Here is a 27,306-nt window from a genome sequence, read left to right as displayed (position 1 = left end):
AGGTTCTCGTGTTTGGAGGAGAAAGAATACTGAATTGCATCCGTAGAGCACCATACCCACTGTGAAGCATGGGGGTGGAAACATCATGCTTTGGGGCTGTTTTTCTGCAAAGGGACCAGGACGACTGATCTTTGTAAAGGAAAGAATGAATGGGGACATGTATCGAGAGATTTTGAGTGAAAATCTCTTTCCATCAGCAAGTGCATTGAAGATGAGACGTGGCTGGGTCTTTCAGCATGACAATGATCCCAAACACACAGCCAGGGCAACAAAGGAGAGGCTTCGTAAGAAGCATTTCAAGGTCCTGGAGTGGCCTAGCCAGTCTCCAGATCTCAATCCCATAGAAAATTTGTGGAGGGAGTTGAAAGTCCCTGTTGCCCAACGACAGCCCCAAAACATCACTGCTCTAGAGGAGATCTGCATGGAGGAATGGGCCAAAATACCAGCAACAGTGTGTGAAATGCTTGTGAAGAGTTACGGAAAATGTTTGGCCTCCGTTATTGCCAACAAAGGATACATAACAAAGTATTGAGATGAACTTTTGGTATTGAAGAAATACTTATTTTCCACCATGATTTGCAAATAAATTCTTTAAAAATCAAACAATGTGATTTTCTGTTTTTTTTTTTTTTTTCCACATTCTGTCTCTCATGGTTGAGGTTTACCCATGTTGACAATTACAGGACTCTCTAATATTTTCAATTGGGAGAACTTGCACAATGAGTGGTTGACTAAATACTTATTTGCCCCACTGTATATTTGGGGGAAAACACAGACAAGACTAAAAAAGCAGTTTCTGCTCTCTGTTGTCCCACGACAGCTCTTTGGTCTTGGCCATAGTGGAGTTTGGAGTGTGACTGACTGAGCTTGTGGACAGGTGTCTTTTATATCGATAATGAGGTGCCATTAATACAGGTAACGAGTGGAGCCTCGTTAGACCTTGTTAGAAGAAGTTAGAACTCTTTGACAGCCAGAAATCCTGCTTGTTTGTCGGTGACCAAATACTTATTTTCCACTCCAATTTGGAAATAAATTCTTTAAATATCAAACAATGTTATTTTCTGTTTTTTTTCCCACATTCTGTCTCTCATGGTTGAGGTTTACCCATGTTGACAAGTACAGGCCTCTCTAATATTTTCAAGTCGGAGAACTTGCACGATTGGTTGTTGACTAAATACTTATTTGCCCCACTGTATATGTATATACTGTAACATTTACGGAAAAGAAGCACTATACCATTCTGCATTTTACGATTTCCCCATTTTTTCATTGTGAAATTGTAGCATTCAAGGCTGCCAGTATTTTACCAACAATTTCAAATAATCTTCTATAGCTTTATCAGGCATGCAAAAAGCATAACATTTTCATGTAAATATCCTTTGGCTGTTTGTTTGGATGTAAACAAGCATTGATGGTTTTTTTCCAGGTGTGCTCTCATGGTACTCAAGGACTATTCTGTAGCTTTTAAGCAGTTTGTGCCACTCAGGTGTGCCCACCCTCGTTTGAAACAACAGATTCTGTGATGTCGTTTTTCTGCCGACGCCCCCACACATCCTTCCCTCCGACTTTGGAAATAATTAGTCTGCTGAAACGGAGTTATCTACATGAGAAGGGTGTGCAAGGGGGGAAAAAGTGGAAAGGCGGCAGGCACAAAAGGAGCGTGAAAATCCTTTTGAGCACGGGCGGAACTTCTTTGCAACGCGCTCTCGCTCGGCCGCTTTGACGCGTTTTGAAAAGGAGTTGAGAGTTCAAAGTCAGTCGGACTTTGATTTCATTGATCTGGCCTGTTAGAAAGGCTTGCCGGAAAGGTATAAAAGAACACTTTTTTCAAGACCTCTACCTCCAAATATTCATGAGTCATAGATATAATTTCCTTCCTTGGTCTTACCTCGAAAGAGTTGGATTAGCTGCAAATAAAATTTGGTGTGTGTGTGTTTAAGGGAGGCTTATCGCCATGGTTTGACAATTAGAATTCAGTCTGTTCTCGCCACTGCTGAAAGGCAGTCCTTAACCCTGTGGTGTCGGATGAAAAACCTCTCCTGCTTTTCTCTCTCCCTATTTTTGTACTTGAATCTCACTTTTGTAAACTTTTATGAAAGGTATTAGCAACCCATCATCTCATGTTATATTGAAGAGATATATTCTTACAACAACTATGCAAGTTTTCCCATAGAAAGTAAGGTCAGTTTTTGTCAAAAATGCCTGTAATAACTGGATTAACAACTAGTGTTGCACCGATATCAAAACCGATACATGGATGTGCAGTATCAGCCGATACCACTGTATATATATATATATATATATATATATATATATATATATATATATATATATATATATATATATGTATATATACAGTGGTACCTCTACATACGAAGTTAATCCGTTCCAGGACCTTGTTTGTAAGTCGAAATGGTCGTATGTCGAGCAGGATTTTCCCATAGGAATACAGTATAATTCCATTAATTCGTTCCACAGCCCAAAAACCTTCACTAAATCCTTAAAAAAAACTGCTGGTACTATTACAAATGGCAATTACACATAGCAAAACAAATAAATTATAAATCAAAATCGGAATAATAATAATAATAATAATTCCTGTATTAATGTAACGAATCGGGTTCTAATGTGGCGGACGTTTTTTGCTGACCCTGAACGCACCGCGGGGCTTACGTGCCAGACACAGACCGGTGAGCTTGAGTTTCACTTTCACTCTGAATGCTTTCTTGAGAACACCGTCAACTGCGGCAGACAGAAGGTGTTTTTGTTTTCAATAAGTTGTGAAATAAATGATAAAAACGTGGCGAAGTTGGCGATTTCTCTGGAGATGTTACCACAATAAGAATTGTCAGCTTAACTTATAAAGACTGGCGAACGATGGTCGGAGGAGGACCGTGGAGATGTATTGTTGAGCCATTTCACGGATGCCCACCTTACGCTCATATTTTTCTGTCATTTGCATCTTCATTTAGAAGGTAAGCGTCAACTTTTTCCTTGTTTCACCACCTGTACCAAGCTTTTCTGAAACCAGTGTTGATTTGTCACACAAGAAAATCCGCCGTGCATTCGTCTGCGGTGCTGCCATTGTCGTCGTATTTCGAGCATGTCGTCGGATGTAGAAACAAATGGCGAGTCAAATTTTACGTCGGATGTCGAAAAGTTCGTGTGTCGAAGCGATCGTATGTAGAGGTACCACTGTATACATATATACACAGTAATGGCCAAAAGTATTGGCACCCCTCCAATTCTGTCAGATAATGCTCAATTTCTCCCAGAAAATGATTGCAATTCCAAATGCTTTGGTAGTAATATCTTCATTTATTTTGCTTGCAATGGAAAAAACACTAAAGAGAATGGAAAAAAAACATTAAATCGTTATCATTTTACACAAAACTCCAAAAATGGGCCGGACAAAAGTATTGGCACTAAAGATGTCCCAATCGATCAGCATCCCCATCGATCGGGTCCGATCACGTCATTTCAAAGTATCGGAATCGGCAAAAAAATATCGGACACGCCTTTTTTTTATATATATATATTTTATTTAAATCGTTTTCTAATTGTATATAACGTTACAGACAAAATGTCTTACACTTATCCAGAGTAGTTTTGGCTTAAAGTAGGGCTATCAAATTTATTGCGCTAACGGCGGTAATTATTTTTTCTTAATTAATCACGTTAAATAATTAACGCATGCGTTGCACGACCCACTCACGCATTGTCGCATTCAACCTATAAAGGCGCCGTTTTAACAATATATAGAGCAAAACGCACCGTATAATGAGTAGAGAGAATCTTGACAGCCTTTGGAGCCTTTTTTATTTGGCTAAAGCCTTACACTTCCTCTCTCAGCAATTAAAATTAACGTGGGAGGCAAAATGGGGAAGAAAGGTAGTAGTTGATCAATTTCTTAACACCATAAGTTCTTTCCCAACGCAGAGAAGATATATCAATTGGTGCCCCTACGCACAGTCATGGTTGCACTTCCCATCATGCATTAGGGTTGAATGGCTGCAGTATCATTTACGGAAAGCTCAACAAATACACTAGATCGCAATATTTAGTCACAATATACAAAGTCACATTTATCCTTTAAGAATTACAAGTCTTTCTATCTGTGGATCCCTCTCACAGAAAGAATGTTAATAATGTAAATGCCATCTTGAGGATTTATTGTCATAATAAACAAATACAGTATTTATGTACTGTATGTTGAATGTATATATTCGTCTGAGCTTTATTCATTTTTTGCCAAAATGTATATGATCGGGAAAAATTATCGGGAATGATTGGAATTGAATCGGGAGCAAAAAAAAAAGCAATCGGATCGAGAAATACCGGGATCGGATCAGGCGCAAAAAAACATGATCGGAACAACCCTAATTGGCACCCTTTGAAAAATCATGTGATGCTTCTCTAATTTGTGTAATTAACAGCACCTGTTACTTACCTGTGTGGCACATAACAGGTGGTGGCAATAAGTAAATCACACGTGCAGCCAGTTAAAATGGATTAAAGTTGACTCAACTTCTGTCCTGTGTACTTGTGTGTACCACATTGAGCGTGGAGAATATAAAGAAGACCAAAGAACTGTCTGAGGACTTGAGAAGCAAAATTGTGAGGAAGCATGGGCAATCTTAAGGCTACAAGTCCATCTCCAAAGACCTGAATGTTCCTGTGTCTACCGTGCACAGTGTTATCATTAAGTGCAAAGCCCATGGCACTGTGGCTAACCTCCCTAGATGTGGACGGAAAAGAAAAATTGACGAGAGATTTCAACGAAAGATTGTGCGGATGGTGGATAAAGAACTTCCTGTAACATACAAACAAGTTCAAGCTGTCCTCCAGTCACAGGGTACAACAGTGTCAACCCGTACTACCTGTCGGCGTCTGGATAGAAAGGGACTCTATCGTAGGATACCCAAGAAGACTCCACTTCTGACCCAGAGACATAAAAAAGCTAGGCTGGAGTTTGCCAGAACTTACTTGAGAAAGCCAAAAACGTTTTGGAAGAATGTTCTCTGGTCAGACTACACAAAAGTAGAGCTTTTTGGGAAAAGACATCAACATAAAGTTTACAGGGAAAAAAACGAGGCCTTCAAAGAAAAGAACACGGTCCCCATAGTCGAACATGGCGGAGGTTCCCTGATGTTTTGGGGTTGCTTTGCTGCTTCTGGCACTGGACTGCTTGACCGTGTGCATGGCATTATAACGTCTGAAGACTACCAACAAATTTTGCAGCATAATGTAGGGCCCAGTGTGAGAAAGCTGGGTCTCCTTCAGAGGTCATGGGTCTTCCAGCAGGACAATGACCCAAAACACACTTCAAAAAGCAATAGAAAATGGTTTGAAACAAAGCACTGGAGACTTCTAAAGTGGCCAGCAATTAGTCCAGACCTGAATCCCATAGAACACCTGTGGAGAGATCTGAAATTGGCAGTTTGGAGAAGGCACCCTTCAAATCTCACAGACCTGGAGCAATAATGGTCTAAAATTCCAGCAGAGTATTGTAAGAAACTCATTGATGGATACCGGAAGCGGTTGTTCGCAGTTATTTTGTGTAAAGGTTGTGCTACCACGTATTAGACTGAGGGTAGCAATACTTTTGTCCGGCCCATTTTTTAGAATTTTTGTGTAAAATGATAGTGATGGGAGAAATTGAGCATTATCTGACATAATTGCAGGGGTGCCAATACTTTTGGCCAGCAGTGTACAAGTACAAATCTTTTTGACAACTATCTTATTCCACCGAAAACCATGTTAGAAAAAAATATGGTAATATTGTTTTTATACTGCAATAAACTGTACTGTAAAAAATACAACCATACCCATAACTGGAAAGGGATCTTAGAGGTAGGTACAATCCTAGCAACTACAGTTGCCTGTAATATACCATTAAGAAAAGTTTTGATGCTCCACTACACACAAAGATGCCCACTCACCAACATGTCCGTGGCATGGAGGTAGTGCTTACTGGCCATGTAAGCCTCCAGACGTTGCGGCACCTGCTTGATACTCTCAATTTCATCCAGGAGTTGCAGTACATGCTTGTGTTCAATCCCCTCGATCCACAACTTCCTCAGCTCGTCCCGCTTGCAGTGGAGCAACATCTTGCAGGAGAGGAGGTTCTCCTTCACCTGCATGCGATGTACCCATGTCAGGTTGCTCAATACAATACTGTTTTAGATTTCCTACCTGCTTGATCTTATTGCGGGAGGTGGTGATACGCTCGGTGATGCTCTGGTAGGTCCGAATAGCAGTAGTGAGCTCGGCGTAGTGCTGCACGATAAGCTGGTCCAGATCTCGGTCGCACGTCTCGAAGGCTTCCTCGAGACGGCCCTTCTCTGTCTCCCTGTCCTGGACGTCATCACTACTGGACAAAGTCCTGGATAGAAGGAAGGAAGGATTTACCTAACTCTTATTCCTCAGCTCGAATGGATAGACGTTTATCGCTTTCAATAGCACAAAATCATGTAAACACCATCGGACTTGATCATCAACATGTTACTTGTATGCAAGCCCGTCGACGGGGGGCAACCCGGTATGTTGTCCCCGGCCTCAGGACAATAGGGGCCCCTGAATGACCCTTAATTTACTTTACATTCACATATTTCTTTTTTATTTAAATCATTGTCTGATTAAATATGTTCTCCTCGATAAATACTTTCGCGCCAGTCAGATCACACACAAATGAGCTCTATATCAAATCCAAGCTTTTAAAATTTTATGATTTGATACACTTCAAAACTGTTCAGATGATGTACAAGGCCCACTCAAATTGTCTCTCATCTAACTTACAAATTCGATTCCAAGTGAGGGAATCCAATTATGACTTGAGAGGGAGCAGATTGTTTACTTATCGCAAAGTCAGAATTACCTTAAAATCATTTTTGGTTCCTAACAATGGCGCTCGCCTCTGGTTTGCCATTGCCCCAGCACTGACCAGCATAGGGTCACTAGCTGCCTTTAAAAGGACATACAAGGACAGTATTCTGAGTCACTACCATGATTAACCTCAATACTATAACACTATTGCCACACATACAGACACAACATAGTGTTCCCATAACAACTAAATTATAGGAATGTCAGGGACAAAGATAAACTAGTCACAACATTGCATGCCCTAAAAATAAGCCCCGCGGTAAATGCAGAACATTAACTGTTGTCATATGTGCATGCTGTTCACTTGATTTGAACTGTAACATCTGTGTACAATGGAGTTGCTCAACTGGTCGCAGAGTTCACTGGACAGAATTTTTTCAACAATGCGACCTACATCGAACCAACGCCCATTTCCGGCCAACACCTTCAAGTCTGGATATACGGAGGATGGCTGGGGGAAGTGGAGGCCCATATGTTTGACGGCTCTTCAGATCGAGGATGTGGAAGATCTTTTCATTTTCGGCTCACTGCTGGTGCTGCTGCTCTCGCGGGAACCAGGCCAGGGCGGAAGAAGACTAACCCATCTGAGCGGATTGTGGCGGAAGTGAGCCTCTATGACTCCCTCGGCTATTCGCCCTTGCACAAGTCTGACAATCACCCTAATCAATGAACTCACAATTGATCGACAACATTACCTAAGTGCTATGGCCAATCAATAACTTTTGGGAAGAAAATTAATGTGAAAACAAAAAACAAAAAGCTGCTCATGTAACGCAATGTACAATACCTACTCTATCATGTATTGATTGTGCGTCCTTGGTTGAAGGCAAGGCAAGGCAAATTTATATATATAGCACAATTCAACACAAGGCAATTCAAAGTGCTTTACATCAAATGAAGATAGTAAAAATCACATTTAAGACAATCAAAATCGGAAACAAAATTATACATAAAAATCGCATTTAATAACAAATAGAATAAAAATAAATAAAAATAAAGCAAAAACTACTACTAATAATAATTGAAATCAGCAAAGGAGATAAGCACAAGAGGAATAGAAAGCAAGTAGATTGAAATATATAGACAGTTATGGATATGCAGTTCTAAACAAAAGGGTTTTTAGCCCTGATTTAAAAGAGCTAACAGTTTGAGCATACTTCAGACGTTCAGGTAACTTGTTCCAGAGGTGAGGAGCATAATAACTAAATGCTGCCCCACCCTGCTTGGTTCTTGTTCTTGGAACATGCAGAAGACCGGTTCCAGACGACCTTAGGGGTCGAGATGTCTCATAGGAATTAAAGATACACGATAATATCGGTCACCGATAATTATCGGCCGATAATGGCAATTATGACGTCACACAGATAATCCAGATAATAAAAAAATTCAACCGATAATGCAATCCGATAATTATATACTTGATTTTGCCTCCAAATGTGCGCAACCAAAGAATTCAGCACACCGCCTCCTCAACCCCTCCCCTCTCTGAAGCCCCTGAGGGAGGAGGGGTTGAGGAGGCGGAGTTACAAGACAAGAAGTAGTTGAATATTATGGCGGCTGTTACTGAAAAAACGACGCTCTCGCCATCTGCGAAACATGTACCGTATAAGTTCCACGAGGCAGAAAGAACGCGTCCTCATTCAAAACCACTAACCCAGCAGCCATTTAAAAATGCATCATAAAAAATTTTGGAACAAATACGAGGCTGCTGCTAGCAGGAATGCTAAAGCTATTGTAAACACTAAGTTAAACTACAGGGCTTGTGACGATACAGAGTCGGGCTGGTTGGGAATGCAGCCCAAGGCGGGTGGTAAATTCGCATCTAAGGCTAAACACCGGCACTACTGGAGACCGATAGTCGGCAAGTAGCCGTCTTCCGACGGAGCCCGCCGCTCTGGCCAGTCCGGCAGGCCGCCGCCGCCTCGCCATAGGCGGGCCGAGCCCAGTTCCCCGGCCTCTGGACCTCCGGCGAACACCCCGGTTTCTCGAGCGTTCCCCCACTGCGTGCGAGCAGAGCCAGGACCCGAATACGCGGCGGCGAACCGGCCGGGGCGGGCGGATTATCCGGTACGAATGTAGCTGCCGCCGCCGCCGAGACGAGACACGTGTTTTTTTTTTTTACCTTAATGACCCGAGAACTAAAGCCCTGGATAAAAGAAATAATGCAGTTCATACGACCACCATTCTTCATGAAAAAGTGATGTCCGGTACGCAAGCTTATCATGACGGCACAGTGGTTATAAGGTCATTTAAACATGGAGAAAACGAAGTCAGCCAGTCAATAATGCATTCAGAATGTGAAATGACGAGCGGTCAGATGACTTTGTAACGCTGCCTTTATTTTCGGTTTAATAAAACTCAGGCACAAAACAACACGCACGCGGATGCGAGCTCCAACTCCGACCAAATAGTACTGCCGTGTAGCAGTTTAGCTGCTGTAACGCAAATGTCGTGAAAGCCGCAAATGTAAACAAAGCGCTGCAGAATGGGTACATGACATCTCGCTCTTTTGAGGTAATCATTTTCACAGTGTGCAACAAAGCATATAACATTAGCAATCACTTTTCTAATTATTTAACTTATTTGTCTGCTCAATTACAGTCACAGTAGATAATCAAATTCTTAAATCAATATTCTGTAGCCACAAATATTATTCAAAATCTTTCCTTCTTCAAGTTTTTTTTTTTTTTTTTAGGATTAAGTATAATAATGTATTGCTTAAAACAAGGCTGTTAAGATTATTTTCAGCTAGCTATTTTTCTTCCAAGAAATCTGAGAGAAATACACTTGAAGCGATCGCAGATAATTTCACTTATTGCCAATAGATTTACACTTAAAACTGACTAGTTTTAAGGAGGTGTGTTTTGCAGCGGATTAATGTTATATATGTTAGGAATGGCTTACTTTTAAACGCATTTTTGTGTAACTTAGGTATTTACTCTGTAATTGTTGCCAAAGGTTTACCATTACACAATGTCAGACAATCTGTCATTATTTAGATGTTTGAATTGACGACTTGTTCATACTTTATGTTGAAAAAAAGAGCAATAAATTATATTTTTGCACAGTAATATTTTCTTTTGTGTATACTTTAAAATTTTACAGAAATCTTTTAATAGAATTATCGGCTTGACATTATCGGTTATCGGTTGGAATGAGGAGGAAATTATCGGTTATCGGTATCGGTTGAAAAATGCATTATCGTGCATCACTAATAGGAATCTAACAAATCAAGCATGTATTTTGGTCCAAGGCCATTAAGTGTTTTGTAGACGAGCAGTAGTATTTTATAGTCTATCCTTTGACTCACTGGAAGCCAGTGTAGCGATTTCAAAACCGGTGTAATGTGGTCCAGCTTCCTTGTATTTGTGAGGACTCTGGCTGCAGCATTCTGTACAAGCTGCAGCTTCCTGACTGATTTTTTATCAAGACCCGTAAATATACCGTTGCAATAGTCTAATCTGCTGAAAATGAATGCGTGCATAAGTTTTTCCATGTCTTGTTGAGTCAGAAGCCCCTTAATTCTGGTTATATTTTTTTAGGTGGTAATAAGTGGATTTAGTGACGGACTTTGAAGGGTTGAAGGGGACGGGACTTGATAAGCATATGCTTCTCCCGTCAGCCCTTGTCTTTTTTCTTCGGTTCTTTTTTTTTTTCTTCGGGTTAATCATATCACATCTTGTAACTGTCAATGACACTGATGATGATGACAATAAATAAAACTGCAATACTTAAAAACTTTAACGTATTAAATATTTCAAATATATTTTTTTTTCCTTTTTTTGCACAACGCTCCCCATCCCTTCTGACTTAGCAGAGAATGGTTTGACCCCGCTCTGGCGCACTCCAGGCTACACTACGTGATGAAAATGCACCATAGTTTTCATCGCATGTTCACAATGTGTGACATTTTATGTGTAGTTAGCCTGCCTGGTTGTATCACTCATGTGACGTGCTGCAACCCCCCCTAACTCAACCATGAGTCTAGTGCCCTCTCCAGTCTCCCCATTGCATGTTTTAAGACACACATGGTAAGATTTGTCTTCTTCTATCAGTAAGAGAGAATATGCAATATTGTTTTAGGATTTAAAGGTCTGTGCTGAGTGCTAAATATAACTTGTAGCGTTAGCATAGCATTCACGTTCACATTAGCATTAGGCTATTGCTAACGGCGAGCATCCTCCTAAACTCTCGGACAACTTTTTTTTACATAAATTTGGTGGCGTCCAGGCGGTTATCACTAGTTGAAAATAATGTAGCCTACTGTTTTCTTGCTGAGTGTGTATTATCATCTGATAGATTTGAGATGCTACAACATGAGCTTGTCTGTCAATGTTCATTGGAAACCATTTATTATTTTTGGAGTAAATTTTCAAATTTTTTCAGACGACAATATTGAGTTGACGTCCACTAAATCTAGACGAAATTAGTCAGAGTTTTCATCGACAAAAACTAGACGAAGACAAACACATGTTGAAATGACTAAATATGACTAAGACTAATAAGTATTATCGTCCAAAAGATGAAAACTAAGACCAAAATTAAAATGGCTGCCAAAAACAACACTGCAACCCACTGTGTATTATAGCAAACGCTAATACGAATCCATCACCGAGGACGGCGAGCCTTCAGTAAAATCGAAATAATAAAAAAATACCTACGCTCCACCATATCACAGGGCAGGCTTAAAACCTAGCCATGCTCTCCATTGAGCATTACCTTGCTCAAAAACTGGATTTCACTGATGTTAGAAATGACTTTGCTGTCAGAAAATATAGGTGAATCACTGTTTGAGGGCTTGATACCCCCAGGGACGAGGAGGGGGCAGGCACAGGATGTTATAGTCATAATGTTTTGTTGATTAGCAGGCAGGCATAGCACTCTCAGTTATATTGTAATGTAGCCTACATAGGACAATAGATGGAAATTGTTTATATTGTGTCACATCACATTACGGTCTGTTGTATTTAACTCTCCATCTCAAATTAAATAATTTGAAAATTTACACTCTCTCTAATGGTCTCTTGTCCCCGGGCCCCTGCAAGTCGTTAACAGCTCTGCTAGTATCCTATTGCCGAAACAAGCCTTTCAGTAAAATAAAACACACAATATATATATGACGATGAGCTCACAATTACAACATTTCAAACAGGAATTAACATTTGACAGAACATAAACAACGAATTACATCCACCCAAAAGCAGATTTTAAGTGGGGGTCGGGGGGGGGGGGGGGGGGGCATGGGGTGGCAGCCCCCCAGTGGCCTAAAAGTGTCATTGCATGTAATTGACTTTCCTATACATATATACAGTGGGGAGAACAAGTATTTGATACACTGCCAATGGTCCCATTGGCAGTGTATCAAATACTTGTTCTCCCCACTGTGTGTGTGTGTGTATATACATATATATATATATATATATATATATATATATATATAAAGTTGTAAAGCAATAAAACTGCAAAAAAATGAACAAAAAACATATTTTTATAATGGGCCGAAATTATTTTTCGAGCACCTTAGACAGTCATTTGCTTTGCTTTATATTAGAGAAAAAATATTTTTAAAAAGGATTTTTTTCTTTGAAAATATTTTTGGGATTGAAGCAACTTTTGGGGGGATTGAATGATTTAGAAACAAATGTCCTAATCATAATATGGCCCAAACACAAAAAGAATTGCTTCAATCAAAGAAAATGTTTTCAATGAAAATTTAAGTGTTCAAATGCAAATTTTTCAATCTCAAATATTTTTTCCCATTCAAAAACTTTTTTCTATGATTGAATTTTTTTTTGATTGAAGTGAGTTTTCTTTTTTAAAATCTATGTTTTTTTGAAGCCACATATTTTTTGATTGAATAATAGAAAAAAATGTCCTAGCCAAAATGTGACCCAAACACAAATCAACATTACTTTATTAAAAAAAAACAATCTTGACTAAAAAAAAATAAAATAAAATTAATCAAAGAAAAATAGCTTTCACATGCAATTTTTTGACTTTCAAATGTATTTTTGCATTCAAACCCATTTTTTTTTTTTTTTTTTTTTTTTTTTTGATGAAGCAACTTTTTTTTGGTTGAAAATATATAATTAAATGGGCCAACATTTTCTTTTTTATTGAAGCAACTTGTTTTTGATTTAATAATAAAGACACAAATCTACCTCCATATGGCTCCGCCCTGGGGATACAATTTTGGACTGGGGTAACTACATTGGCACGACACCGGCGGGCGTACCAAATTCAATGGATAACGATCTTGGCCAAAAGTATTGCCTAAGCAGCCTGATTTAGAATTCCCCTCAAGAATGATGGGAAACAAAAAAAAAAGCTCATTGTCATCTTATTATTATTAATATTCTTGTAAGTTAATTTTATTGCTGACACTGCTTTTTGGGGTCATCAACATGTTGTGCACCCCCCGCCCCAAAAGTCAAACTCCGCCTATGATTACACCTCTAAAGCGTATTTATCGTGAGGAGACACGATGCGAGTGAGACATGCAATCAAAAATACAGCCAATGAAACCGTTTTATAGCGAATTAAAATGAGAAATAGATGAGACAAACAGGAAGACAATGCTGACAGCTTCATATCAGAATGATAGCGGATCATCGGTCCGCGCTAAAAGCCTCAGAGTGCATAATTGCAATCGGTCACTTGATAGAATAAAAATATGTCACAAAAAATACCTTATGACAGAAATAAGAAGCCCGGAAGGGTCTTTGTTTTTGTTGACAGCTCCCCTGAATCGCCCTGTGTCAGTAGCCATTTTACACAGCTGTGAAAAAAAAAACGGAAGCAGGAAACGCATCATATCGGAGCATTATGGGAGTTGTAGTTCATATCGATAATTCGTCTTTTTTGCTTCATAATGTTGAAAAATCAAGTATAAATAAACAAAATGCAAAAAAAATATTGTAATTGACAATAAAACTATTAATTAATGAACAAATTATTTCTATTTAAAAAAATAAAAAAAAAATCTATATATAGTAATTGATGAGACAATATACTGGTTGAGCCTCAAGTTAAGCCCCGCGTCCAGACACATGTTTTAATGCAGTATTGATTTTGGCCAGAATCAACAGATCACAGCAAGAAACCTCCTTTATTAGGAAGTTCGATTCATATCTCCCGGGACTGGAAAAAAGGGAAAGCTAGCAGAGGAGCAAGTATTTGTCAGTTAGTTAATAGCCTTTCATTTAGAGCATCTATCATGGAAGATTCAGAAGGCTTTGCTTGGTCTTATCTCTGACAATCTTTGCTGTACCAGTGACAATAGTAAAGGACATTGATTGTGGATGTGGAGGTGGTCGATTTTTACTGGTCTAGACTGTGATTGATGTGCCCGTGGAATGACGAGATAAGATTGTCGCCCATCTTTATGTCTCTCCTCACCTAGTCGAGAGAAAAAAAGAGAAGACGTCGACGTTTTTCTTTTGAAATAAATAAATAAAGGAGTCAAGTTCTTCTGGTCCAGGTTTAATTTTGAAGTTCTTATCACAGATGCCTTCTGCCCATCAGGCCACCTAATCTCCTTGCCTTTTGTGTCCCCAATAACAGTGGGCCAAGGTCAAGCTGTTCATCTTGACATGTTGTCATACAAAAAAAAAAAAAAAAAAAAAAAAAAAACATGCTTTGTCACCCAGAAAAAAACTTGCATCTACGGAAATATCTCGTACGAAAAGACCTTTGAAATGCGCAAATAAGACTTTGTTTATTATCTTGTACTACAGTAGTGCATCTATTATATAAGCTCTGTATTCAATGCAGCCTGAGGCTTTTCAAAGAGCGCCCTAGGGCGTCACTGCATACTCCAGTTATTCATTAAGTAATCTATGATAATAATAGATTCCGAGATGAGGGTTTCCCTTGAGGAATGCGCCTCGACTGCAGTGTGTGAGAACCCAATTTTCCATTGATAATAGACAAACAGAAGGACGCAACGTACAATTAAGTTGTGCTTCTTCGTGTAACAAAGACAAATGACACAGGGGGATAACACGGGAAGAAATGTACTTTTCAGGTGTAATGTCACAAAAACAAAACACGACATATGAAACACAATGTGCTACAGTGTTGTATTCATTTGATCATGCAAAACTGGTGCAGACGGGTAAAACAATATATCTACAGTGGGGCAAATAAGTATTTAGTCAACCACCGATTGTGCAAGTTCTCCTACATGAAAAGACTAGAGAGGCCTGTAATTGTCAACATGGGTAAACCTTAACCATGAGAGACAGAATGTGGGTAAAAAAAACAGAAAATCACATTGTTTGATTTTTAAATAATTTTTTTCCAAATTAGAGTGGAAAACAAGTATTTGGTCACCTACAAACAAGCAAGATTGCTGGCTGTCAAAGAAGTCTAACTTCTTCTAACGAGGTCTAACAAGGCTCTACTCGTTACCTGTCTTAATGGCACCTGTTTTAACACATTATCGGTAACAAAGACACTTGTCCACAACATCAGTCAGTCACACTCCAAACTCCACTATGGCTAGACCAAAGAGCTTTCAAGGGACACCAGAGACCTGCACCAGGCTGGGAAGACTGAATCTGCAATAGGTAAAACGTTTGGGGTACAGAAATCAACTGTGGGAGCAATTATTAGAAAATACAAGCCATACAAGACCACTGATAATCTCCCTCGATCTGGGACTCCATGCAAGATCTCATCCTGTGGCCTCAAAATGATAAGAACGGTGAGTAAAAATCCCAGAACCACACGGGGGGACTGAGTGAATGACCTACAGAGAGCTGGGACCACAGTAAGAAAGGCTACTATCAGTAACACAATGCACCACCAGGGACTCAAATCCTGCACTGCCAGACGCGTCCCCCTGCTGAAGAAAGTACACGTCCAGGCCCGTCTGTGGTTCGCTAGAGAGCATTTGGATGATCTAGAAGAGGACTGGGAGAATGTGTTATGGCACAGGTGTCAAGCCGATTCCAGAAAGGGCCAATTGGGTGCAGGTTTGCTTTCCAACCAATGAAGAGGACAGCTTTTCACCAATTAGATCTTTTACATGTTTAATCAGCTAAACTTTGTCAGGTGCTGCTTGTTTCAGCAGGAAGTTCATTGGTTAAACTTTCTGCATGTTATCGGTTGGAACAAAATCCAGCACCCACTTGGCCCTTTCTGGAATCGGTTTGACACCTGTGTGTTATGGTCAGATGAAACCAAAATAGAATTTTTTTTTGTAGAAACACAGGTTCTCGTGTTTAGAAGAGAAAGAATACTGAATTGCATCCGAAGAACACCATACCCACTGTGAAGCATGGGGGTGGAAACATCATGCTTTGGGGATGTTTTTCTGCAAAGGGACCAGGACGACTGATCTGTGTAAAGGAAAGAATGAATGGGGCCATGTATAGAGAGATTTTGAGTGAAAATCTCCTTCCATCAGCAAGGGCATTTAAGATGAGACATGGCTGAGTCTTTCAGCATGACAATAATCCCAAACCCACAGCCAGGGCAACAAAGGAGTGGCTTTGTAAGAAGCATTTCAAGGTCCTGGAGTGGCCTAGCCAGTCTCCAGATCTCAACCCCATAGAAAATCTGTGGAGGGAGTTGAAAGTCCGTGTTGCCCAATGACAGCCCCAAAACATCACTGCTCCAGAGGAGATCTGCATGGAGGAATGGGCCAAAATACCAGCCACAGTGTGTGAAAAGCTCGTGAAGAGTTACAGAAAAGGTTTGACCTCCGTTATTACCAACAAAGGGTACATAACAAAGTATTGAGATGAACTTTTGGTATTGACCAAATACTTATTTTCCACCATGATTCTGTCTTTCATGGTTGAGGTTTACCCATGTTGACAATTACAGGCCTCTCTAATATTTTCAAGTGGGAGAACTTGCACAATTAGTGGTTGACTAAATACTTATTTGCTCCATTATAAAAGTGTAAGTTGTTACAATACAAAGAGTCACTACAGTACAAGCACTAACAAAGATGTTTAAATTAGAAAATATTATTAAACCTAAAGGATGTGAATCCTTGAGAATATCATTTTGATTCAATTTGTGTGTTTTTGAGAACAAAACTTCAGTAAACAACTCTATTTTTATAATATATCCAGTTTAGAAGACAAGACATATGAGCTGTCACCCATAATGATCGCCTCTGTTCTCAGGGAAAATCGAATTTATGCTATAGTTTGATATCTTGCAAGGCAGCACGACTTTGCAGAACAAGCAATAGCTGCACTTTTTCATTTTGGAGCTGGGATTATTGTACCCAGCGCGATCAAATTGTAAACATGCCTCCGTTGTTTAAATTCAAAATGTTTTTCATGACTTCAGAAGCAGCAGTAGAGGGTTTAATATATTTCCAAGCATTATTTACTGTTGTCGAAAGACAATGGGAAAGAAATGTAACACTGAAATGAGTCATAATACTGTGTAAACAACAGATGTTCTTGTGCACTGACTGGACAAAGATATGGTCCTTGGTGGAAAGTGAAGCTGACAACAATCTGGGCATTTTTCCAAAGCTCGAAGCAATATGTTGTTTTGGATGTGAACTATAATAGGTCATCCGTGGCAAAACTACGCCTGCTTCTTACTCCTCCTCACATTCTGTCTGCAGGGCCGTCAAAATAATTGCCTCATATTCGAGGCAATGTATTTTTATATTAAAAAAAAAAAAATCAATTGTTATTATGATCGCTTGTTATTGTTTGCTATGACTGGTATTCACCAAATGAGCTGTACTGCAAATCACTCCTATAACAATCACACTCCATTGTGAGCTACTAAAATCAGATTTAATCTTTTTTTTTTTTTTCTGAACTTTTTAAATGAATGATATTTGGAAAAATAGAAAAACAATATCAATCTTTGGAATTTATGGATATTTCTACCAAAGGAAATGATGGCTAATCCAGCCATAATCCTTTCATTTCCACTTTAATTTACGGTTGTCCTGGTTCTTTAAAACTGTCTCCCATTCATAAGAATGTACGACCAATAGAAATCTTCAATGTTGAGGTGTGGACGCTGTTAGCCAATAAGAGACGCTTTTCTTAACTTGGTTTCCTGTTGAAGCTGGGATGACAGCGCGCGGCCTCTGACAACTCCAAACACCATAAACAAAGCTAAAAACCGGCTCGATTTAAGTGTTTATTAATACATGTAAATACGGAATATACTTTAGATCAGCGGAGGGACAATGGGAGCTAACAACAGTACGCGGCGCGTGTCATTTGAGTCAGACGAGAACGACAATGTAACAGTGGTGAAGGGCATCAGGGTAAGTGACCGCACACTTGCATTCGAAACTGTTGCACATTGTCAACATTTGTTAAAGTAATGATGATTAAATGTTGATAGTGTTTTTGTGACTGTACTGTAATCGGGAAGTTATTTCTTGTGCGAGTATAGCTAAAATTATGTTAACTGATTGATCACTGTTTTTGAAACAATTGCATGTTTTAAAGACGAGCTTCACTTGAACGTTCTCAAAACAAGTGTTAAATTTAGATGGAACCGCTTTAAGTCCATTATATAAGACTTTAGAAGTTCGCAGGAGTCACTTCCAAAGTCATAATCCCATTCATTTCAACGCTGTGCCTCATTGAATAGTAAGGTTGAGACTATTTGCTTGCTAACTACTGTTTGAATATGATTTTAAACATTTCTTTGCAGCTTTCAGAGGACGTCATCAACCGAATGCGAGAACCTTCGAAGGCCCCTCGTCCACAGCCTGTTCCTCCTCCTCCATTTGATCCGATCCCCACCTTTCCTCCTCCACCTGCTCCTCCTGCTCCATCTCAAGAGACTGTAACACCACCACCTCCTCTTCCTCCTCCTCCTCAACCCGTGCAGGTAGAAGCACCCACCATCATTGACATGGTGCTACCCTCAGCCTCCTTGCCCGTAGATGTGCCTCCCGCTTTTGAGCCGACTACCACTCCTCCTCCCGCTGTTGAGCCGGTAACTATCCCCTTTGCCTCTCCTTCGGATCCCCCTGCTTCCGCCCCTTTCCCTGCTTCGGTGGATTCTGTAACTCCACTAAGCGAACCCCTCTCCTCTCCTGCTTTCCTGTCACCTGAATCGGACCCCCTCTCCTGCCTTCCTGTTTCTGAGCCTGTTGTTATCCTGCCAACTCCTTCTCCACAGGCTGAAGTGACCGTTCCTCCTCCTCCTCCTCCTCCTCCTCCTCCTCCTCCTCAGTTGCCGGCCGAGTCAGAACCCTCTGTTCCTGTCCAGGAGGCCAGTCCAGTTGCACCAACAAGTAGGTTGCATAGCAGTGCGCTGTACAAAACGCATGACTGTACATTGATTCATACTTTTCAGAATTGATTTTCCAGTTTTCAAGCTGCGACTCTCTAAATCCGCAGCGGTTGGTAGAGTGGCCAAAAAATTGACACAAGTAAGAGTAGCATTACTTCAAAATAACATTACTCAAGTTAAAGTAAAAGTAGTCGTCCAAAAAATGTACTCAAGTACAAGTAAAAAAGTATTTGGTAAAAAGAATACTCAAGTAATGAGTAATATTGTGAGTAACGTCCTTATATTTAATGTTGTTGTTTTTTTTTTTAAACAATGGTATTTTTTTCTTAGCACAAGGTTATCTATATGGACTGTTATTATAATGATACTGTACAATTAAAGCCGAAGAAATACAAACAAATAAAAATAAAAAAATCATTGAAATCAGACGAGAGAACAAAATTTACATAAATGAAGCATTATTTGGCCAAAGAGCATGAGAGCTCTCTGCTGGAGAAAAAAGTTCCTTGTTTGAATATAGAAGAGTTCCGTCATAATTTTGAAATTTAAAGGATCGTATCTCCGTTTTTGTCCCATAAATTGGTGCCAAATAGAAACTAGGAGAGAAGTTAAAATCTGCATTTTTAACCCTTTAAGGTCTGGGTCTATTTTGTCTGATTTTGCATGCCTTTGAAGTTGCCTTTATATTTCAAAGAAAGAATTGTTTACGATGACCTGGTTTGGTCCCTTTTTTTGTGACACCTTGAACTTCATGTCCAAACTGTTGTTTCCTTCACTAACCAATTATAAATCATCATTTTGGGCCCAAAAAGACCAAAAATTCCAAAATCGTTTTGTCAAAATTTTTAATATTGATGTCCAATTGACAACCAAACATGCGTAACGAACCGTTTTGAAACTTTGTAATATTTATTCAACATGTTAGGATGAACATTCAACCAAAAAAATTTAGAATAAATAGTCTTATATTTGACAATTCAACATAAACAACAGGTATAGCCATAGGCGTTTTTTGCCTTTATACATGCTCTAGTCAAAACAGGTTATATACAGCAGACCAAACAGTGAAGAACAGTGAAAAAATATATACCATCTAACACAAAAAGTGTTTAGAGGCCATCTCTTTATGAGTTTAGGTATTGCGGCCCATCACCTGATGAAAACTGTACACACAATCAAGCTTCTTGAACACACATTTATATACACAAATTGAGAATGCTGATTGTGGGGAAAAAAATATATATATAACATTGGAAAAAAAAGTATTTTCAAAAATATTTACAATAAACAAGTTAAATTTTTGTCAGGCTTGCCACTCTGAAAAGCAGTTTCGTCCTGGAATTAGACACAGGGCTACATCACACAGCTCACACTTCCATGGGGTGTTGGTCCTCTTTCCACCCTTCCATTTTCATTTCACTTTACTTTCATTGTCACTATAAATGTACATGAAAAAAGTCAGTATTTATGAAAATAATAAAGTATAAAATAAAAATATATACAGCAATAAATAATAATGGAAATCTATATGTATGACAATAGAAAGAATACCATAGCTGAATATGTGCTACATCCCTAATCTTCATATAGAAAGTAGAACACCACAAATTATAAATTCCTGCCTGGGATACCCACAGTGCACGTACGACTTTGATCTGATATGCACATTTTATTATTATATTCACAAACACACACTTCTATTGCATCAAAATTAACTTTGTCTTGCAATATCAAAAGAAACTTTCAAAAGAAACTTTTTCATCATAAAAAAAAAAAAAAAGAGAGTTGGCTTACCTCTGCTCGTCGATGGCGTCACCCACGTGTTCAAATTCACTCGAGGACTCTTCCGAAGAAGACGATGATGACGAATTTGGACCATCCTCTTCCTCAAGTTGATCAAAAAGCACAATTTCTTGCGCTAAATTTAGTTTTCCGTTCATTGTCAAAGTCACACAAAGTCGCTGCTCGAACCAAACGGCCGTCGCTCGCCACCTCGCTGCTTCAGAACACTCCTCCCCTCTCGTTCGGTAGAACCTCGCGCGGCAGTTATATTTATTAAAAAAAAAAAAAACGCATTTTGTGCTTCCACTGTGACTTCGAAAGGGTTCGTTTGATTTGTGTTTTTTTCATGGAGCTTCCGTTTTGAAAAAGGACAAGAAATGATGGAAATATAGACATAAACAAATGATCCATGCAGCGTTTTAATGTTTTTTTGAGAGGACAATAAAACTATAAAACTTAAATGACAATATCTCACGTTCTAGTTGGTCGATTGACTTCAAATAATAACGAGAGTAAACCGCAACTTCCGCACTTTAAAACGAGACCAACCAAAGGCATAAGGGTGACGTAATTAAAACGTGAGGGCGCTTCAAAGACGACGTGTGCGCTGAGGACGCGCCGGCGCGTCCTTCGACTCTCAAGGGTTAAGTCATGTTGAGGGGAGTGCTCTATATCAAATACTTCATTTTTTACGGTGCTTAAAAGACACCAAATGATTGTGATTATTGTTGTGACGTCTCATTGGGGAAATCGGTAGAGCTACCCCTCTAATACACCAGGCAGGTCTCTACTCTTGGCATCACTGGCAAAAAAAAACAATAAAAAAAAATCTAATAAGTAAAATAAAGAGGAAGAATGTAACGACGATTGTGTAGCAGAGTAAGAGTAGCGTTTTTTTCTACTCAAGTAAAAGTAAAAAATTATAGCTTAGTATAACTACTCTTAGAAGTACATTTTTCTTTACTCAAGTAAAGGTAACGTCTTACCACCCACTTCTGTAAATCAGTGTTTTGAAACCGGTGTGCCAGAGATCGTCAGGTGTTCCGCGAGAAATTAGCCAATATCGCGTTTTTAATTATATATTTGTTGTACAGTGCCCGCCATAATTATTGGATTTATAATATTTAAATATTTTAGCTTCTAATATTTTTTTTTTCCTAAATAATATGGGACCTTAATGGAAAAAAAGAGAAAAATCCAACCTTCAATACAAGTGCATTTATTCAGTGGGGAAAAAAATCCCACATAAAGAAATAATTATTTGACATCAAATAATGTGTGTCACAATTATTAGCACCCCTGGTGTTAATACTTTGTACAACCCCCTTTTGCCAACAAAACAAGTTTCGGGGACTGAGATGATAATAATAATAATAATAATAATACCTCAAACTTATATAGCGCTATTTTGGACACTCAAAGATGCTTTACATAACATAACACAAAGACAGAATTAAGAATTAAGAGGTGGGAAAAGCTAGTTTGAACAGGTGGGTTTTTAGGAGTGATTTGAAGTTTTGTAATGAGTCCGAGTTCCTGATGGGTTTTGGGAGTGAGTTCTGGAGTGAGGGAGCAGCAGCAGCAGCGAAGGCTGGGTCCTCCAGATGGCCATGGGAGGAGCTTGATTTTGTGTCTGGTGAACCATTTCTGTGTAAATTTGGCTATATGTTTAGGGTCATTGTCTTGCTATAAGACCCAGTGACCACCCATCTTCAGCTTTCGGGCAGAGGGCAACAGATTTTGATTTAAAATGTCCTGGTATTTCAAAGCATTCATGATGCCATGCACCCTAACAAGGTTCCCAGGGCCTTTGGAAGCGAAACAGCATCACTGACCCACCCCCATACTTCACAGTGGGTATGAGGTGCTTTTCAGAATGTGCATCTTTCGTGGCACACCAGACCCACTGAGAGTTTTTTTTGCCAAAAAGCTCAATCTTGGTCTCACACAAAAATACACACGTTCCCAGGCTTCAACTGGGACCATGTGCTTTGGTCAGATGAGACCAAGATTGAGCTTTTTGGCAATAAACACTCTAAGTTGGTCTGGCGTGCCACGAAAGATGCGCATGCTGAAAAGCACCTTATACCCACTTTGAAGTATGGGGGTGGGTCAGTGATGCTGTGGGGCTGTTTTGCTTCCAAAGGCCCTGGGAGGGTACATGGCAGCATGAATACTTTGAAAAACCAGGACATTTTAAATCAAAATCTGTTGCCCTCTGCCCGAAAGCTGAAGATGGGTCATCACTGGGTCTTTCAGCAAGACAATGACCATAAACATATGGCCAAATCTACACAGAAATGGTTCACCAGACACAAAATCAAGCTCCTCCCATGGCCATTTCAGTCCCCAGACCTTGTTTTGTTGGCAAAAGGGGGTTGTACAAAGTATTAACACCAAGGGTGCTAATAATTGTGACACACATTATTTGATGTCAAAAATTTTTTTCTTTACGTGGGATTTTTTCCCCACTGAATGAATGCACTTGTATTGAAGTTTGGATTTTTCCCTTTTTTTCCCATTAAGGTCCCATATTATTTGAAAAAAAATATATATATATATTAGAAGCTAAAAAACACATCTTTTTCAGGGGTGCCAATAATTATGGAGGGTTATGTTAAGGTCTACAGTGCTGGCCAAAAGTATTGGCACCCCTGCAATTCTGTCAGATAATGCTCAATTTCTCTCAGAAAATGATTAAAATTACCAACGCTTTGGTAGTAATATCTTGATTTACACCTAATCAGCACCTAATCTTCTATAATGTTTCAGAAGATGAGAAAAGACAGAAAGAGGGATCTTCTGCCATTCCTCTTTGCAGAATCTCTCTAAATCACACAGAGAACTGGGTCCTCTCCTCTGTACTCTCCTCTTCAGCTCACCCCACAGGTTTTCAATGGGGTTGATGTCTGGGGACTGAGATGGCCATGGGAGGAGCTTAATTTTGTGTCTGGTGAACCATTTCTGTGTAGATTTGGCCATATGTTTCGGGTCATTGTCTTGCTGAAAGACCCAGTGACGACCCATCTTCAGCTTTCGGGCAGAGGGCAACAGATTTTGATTTTAAAATTCCTGGTATTTCAAAGCATTCATGATGCCATGCACCCTAATAAGGTTCCTAGGGCCTTTGGAAGCGAAACAGCCCCACAGCATCACTGACCCAACCCCATACTTCACAGTGGGTATAAGGTGCTTTTCAGCATGCGTATCTTTTGTGGCATGCCAGACCCACTTAGTGTTTGTTGCCAAAAAGCTCAATCTTGGTCTCATCTGACCAAAGCACACGGTCCCAGTTGAAGCCCCAATACCGCTTGGCGAACTCCACACGTTTGTGTTTATGATTGTGAGTGAGGAAAGGTTTTCTCCGTGCATGCCTCCCAAACAGCTTATTGGCGTGTAGACAGCACCTCATACCCACTGTGAAGTACGGGGGTGGGTCAGTGATGCTGTCAGGCTGTTTTGCTTCCAAAGGCCCTGGGAGGGTGCATGGCAGCATGAATACTTTGAAAAACCAGGACATTTTAAATCAAAATCTGTTGCCCTCTGCCCGAAAGCTGAAGATGGGTCATCACTTGGTCTTTTAGCAAGACAATGACCCTGAACATATGGCAAAATCTACACAAAAATGGTTCACCAGACACAAAATCAAGCTCCTCTTATGGCCATCTCAGTCCCCAGACCTCAACCCAATTGAAAACCTGTGGGATGAGCTGAAGAGGAGAGTACAAAGGAGAGGACCCAGGTCTCTGGAAGATTTAGAGAAAATCTGCAAAGAGGAATGGCTGAAGATCCCTCTTTGTGTCTTTTCCCATCTTGTGGAACATTTTGGAGAATATTAGGTGCTGTTTTGTTGGCAAAAGGGGGTTGTACAAAGTATTAACACCAGGGGTGCTAATAATTGTGACACGCATTATTTGATGTCAAATAATTATTTCTTTTATGTGGGATTTTTTCGCCACTGAATAAATGCACTTGTATTGAAGGTTGGATTTTTCTCTTTTCTTCCATTAAGGTCTCATGCTATTTAGAAAAAAAAAAATCAAAAGTAAAAAAAACACATAATTATTATAAATACAATAATTATGGCGGGCACTGTAATTTATAAAATTAATAAGATGTCCCCTGACGGTATTTTGAAGGACACTCAGCCTTTGTTAACAGCACACGGACGTTGTCAGGCGGAGCTGCAGTAGGATGGAAGGTGTAGGTGGAAGGTTCTCGGTCGTGTGCTGGTGAGAGTTATTGCTCGTGTCAAGAACTGCTAGGATTTCTAGCTATCAGCCACCTTGCTGTCCATGACAATGTGTTGGAATATAATGCCGGGGGAGTATTGACAGTTGTCACATATGAACAAATGGAAAGGATACTTTCGTGTATAACAACACTTGATGAGTCTAATCAAATGATGTACAGTAGAATTGCTGGGGTCCACATTGTCACAGACAGCAAGGTGGCTGATGGATATAATTCCCAGCAGTTCTGTGTAATTACCTCGCTTGCCCGCACGCAACTGAAAACCTTCCTTGTGACCAATGTTGTCAGTAACACGTTAGTTAGTCATGCGTTACTGTAATCTGATTACTTTTTTCAGTAACGAGTAATCTAACACGTTCATTTTTCTACACCAGTAATCTGATTAAAGTTAGTTTCCTTAGTGTCTCTGCGATACCATTTTTTCATTGCCTCATAACGTATGTAGAATGAAGAGGATTGTAGTCATGGACGAAGAGCATTTTGAATAGAAAATGCTCAAATAAAAGGTTCCCGGTACGTGTTTCCATGACAAACTCTTGGCTATTTCCTGTTTTGGTCTTGGGTTACGTGTTGTGGGACTGAGGCGGGTGGACATTCGCGCCGAGTGTTGAGACGTTGCGAGGGAGTGTTCATCTGTGGATATCCATGATTGAAAATGAGTATTTTTCCTTCATTCTGGAGGGTATTAGCAAAAGGTTGGACCCCCTACATGCGCGGCCGTTTCATAGCTTTGCCGTAGCAACGACGGGCAGTCATCGCTCCAAGTTGGCAAGCTTTGTTTATATGATATGCGTGTTGCACATTTATGGCGTGAGGTTATTTGTTCGTTTAGCATCTGTGGGATGCGTTGTAAGTCCGATTGAGTGTAAAGTGCTGAGTTACCGCCACATTTTGTGGCCAAATTGAGCGCGTGTGTGATGAGAGGAGTACTTCCGGGTTGTTAATGTGCACGACTGCACGCGCATCCGCGCCCGCCACCACCTTTGTGTTTATTGCACTGTACAATCTACTTGTGTGTTGTTTATTATTGTGCCTTCAATTTGCATTGTTTTACAATGGCACTGATATGCTGTTAACCATAACCCGAAATTCAGAAGTTTTGACATTAGGCTTAATCTTAGAGTTAGCGGGGTTTAATTGGTCGGTGGAGTTGATTTCAACAAATTCCAAGCAGTTTGTCAGATATTTGTTAGTTTCAGGGCTCCGGAGTGGCTAAGCCAGCGCAAAATTCTGATCTTCCCCTTTAAATTCAATCATCGGAAAGTCAATTACATGTGATGACAGTTTTCTGTTGTAATTCTTATGTTGAGGCGGCAAAGGGAAAAAATGGGTAAAAAGTAACTGATAGATTACTTTTAAAGTGACTTAGTTACTTTGATAATGAAGTAATCAGTAAAGTAACTAGATTACTTTTTTGAAGCGTAATCAGTAATTATTACTTTTTCGGAAGTCGCGGTGGCAGTCATGGATAAGTTTTTAAAACTGATAACTTTGACATCCAAACTTTTCCCCGGACAAGATTCTGACCCATATGAAGACCCTAGTATGACTCGTGTTGAAAAATAAAAGTTGACACTGAGAACTCAAAGGCAAGGCAATGCAGTGAAAGCTGTTTCGTATGGATTTACTTTCACCAGGGATGAAACGAAACCTACTCCATAATTTTTCATGTCCAATCAAAAATCATATTAAATAAGTATAAATATAGATGAATTATAATTAAATAGTCTGTAGAGAAAGTCATTTTGGAACATTTTAGTATGTGGTGTGCCTCAAGATTTTTTCCTATGTAGAAATGTGCCATGACTGAGAAAAGTTTGGAAAAACACTGGTCTAAATAATCGACCTGTAATTCGTAAAAAATTGAATATTTATATTGTGCGCCCTTAAAATTTCAGGTTAGGGCACCTGCAAAAAATCACAATTTACCTTTGCATTGGTATCAATTATTAAGTGACCATATATACACTGCTGGCCAAAAGTATTGGCACACCTGCAATTCTGTCAGATAATACTCAATTTCTCCCAGTTTATGATTGCAATTACAAATGCTTTGGTAGTCATATCTTCATTTATTTTGCTTGCAATGAAAAACCATAAAAGAGAGTGGGGGGGGGGGGGGGAATTATCAATTAACACAAA

The 27,306-nt window shown here is 39.6% G+C and overlaps 2 protein-coding genes across 5 annotated transcripts in view; one reads left to right on the top strand and one right to left on the bottom strand.

The window, feature by feature from the left end:
• Positions 1–13,671, bottom strand: part of exoc4 (exocyst complex component 4) — a 164,295-nt gene extending 150,624 nt beyond the window's left edge. For both annotated transcript variants that reach the window (XM_057854368.1, XM_057854369.1), the window contains exons 1-3: positions 13,575–13,671; positions 6,196–6,385; positions 5,943–6,137 (exon numbers count right to left, since the gene is read on the bottom strand). In XM_057854368.1, the coding sequence (XP_057710351.1) occupies positions 5,943–6,137; positions 6,196–6,385; positions 13,575–13,654 (465 nt within the window). In that variant the 5' untranslated portion in view covers positions 13,655–13,671. The remainder of the gene's footprint in view (positions 1–5,942; positions 6,138–6,195; positions 6,386–13,574) is intronic.
• Positions 13,672–17,932: 4,261 nt separating this feature from the next.
• chchd3a (coiled-coil-helix-coiled-coil-helix domain containing 3a) overlaps positions 17,933–27,306 on the top strand; it is a 127,079-nt gene continuing 117,705 nt past the window's right edge. For 2 of the 3 annotated variants that reach the window (XM_057855302.1, XM_057855301.1), the window contains exons 1-3: positions 17,933–18,145; positions 18,541–18,828; positions 19,015–19,129. In XM_057855302.1, the coding sequence (XP_057711285.1) occupies positions 18,065–18,145; positions 18,541–18,828; positions 19,015–19,129 (484 nt within the window). In that variant the 5' untranslated portion in view covers positions 17,933–18,064. The remainder of the gene's footprint in view (positions 18,146–18,540; positions 18,829–19,014; positions 19,130–27,306) is intronic. The other variant, XM_057855303.1, reaches the window with a different exon arrangement.

Source organism: Corythoichthys intestinalis, chromosome 13 (assembly GCF_030265065.1).
Source record: "Corythoichthys intestinalis isolate RoL2023-P3 chromosome 13, ASM3026506v1, whole genome shotgun sequence".
Lineage (NCBI taxonomy): Eukaryota > Metazoa > Chordata > Actinopteri > Syngnathiformes > Syngnathidae > Corythoichthys > Corythoichthys intestinalis.
Note: the sequence above shows the minus strand (reverse complement) of the source record. Positions and strands in the feature narration are given on the sequence as shown.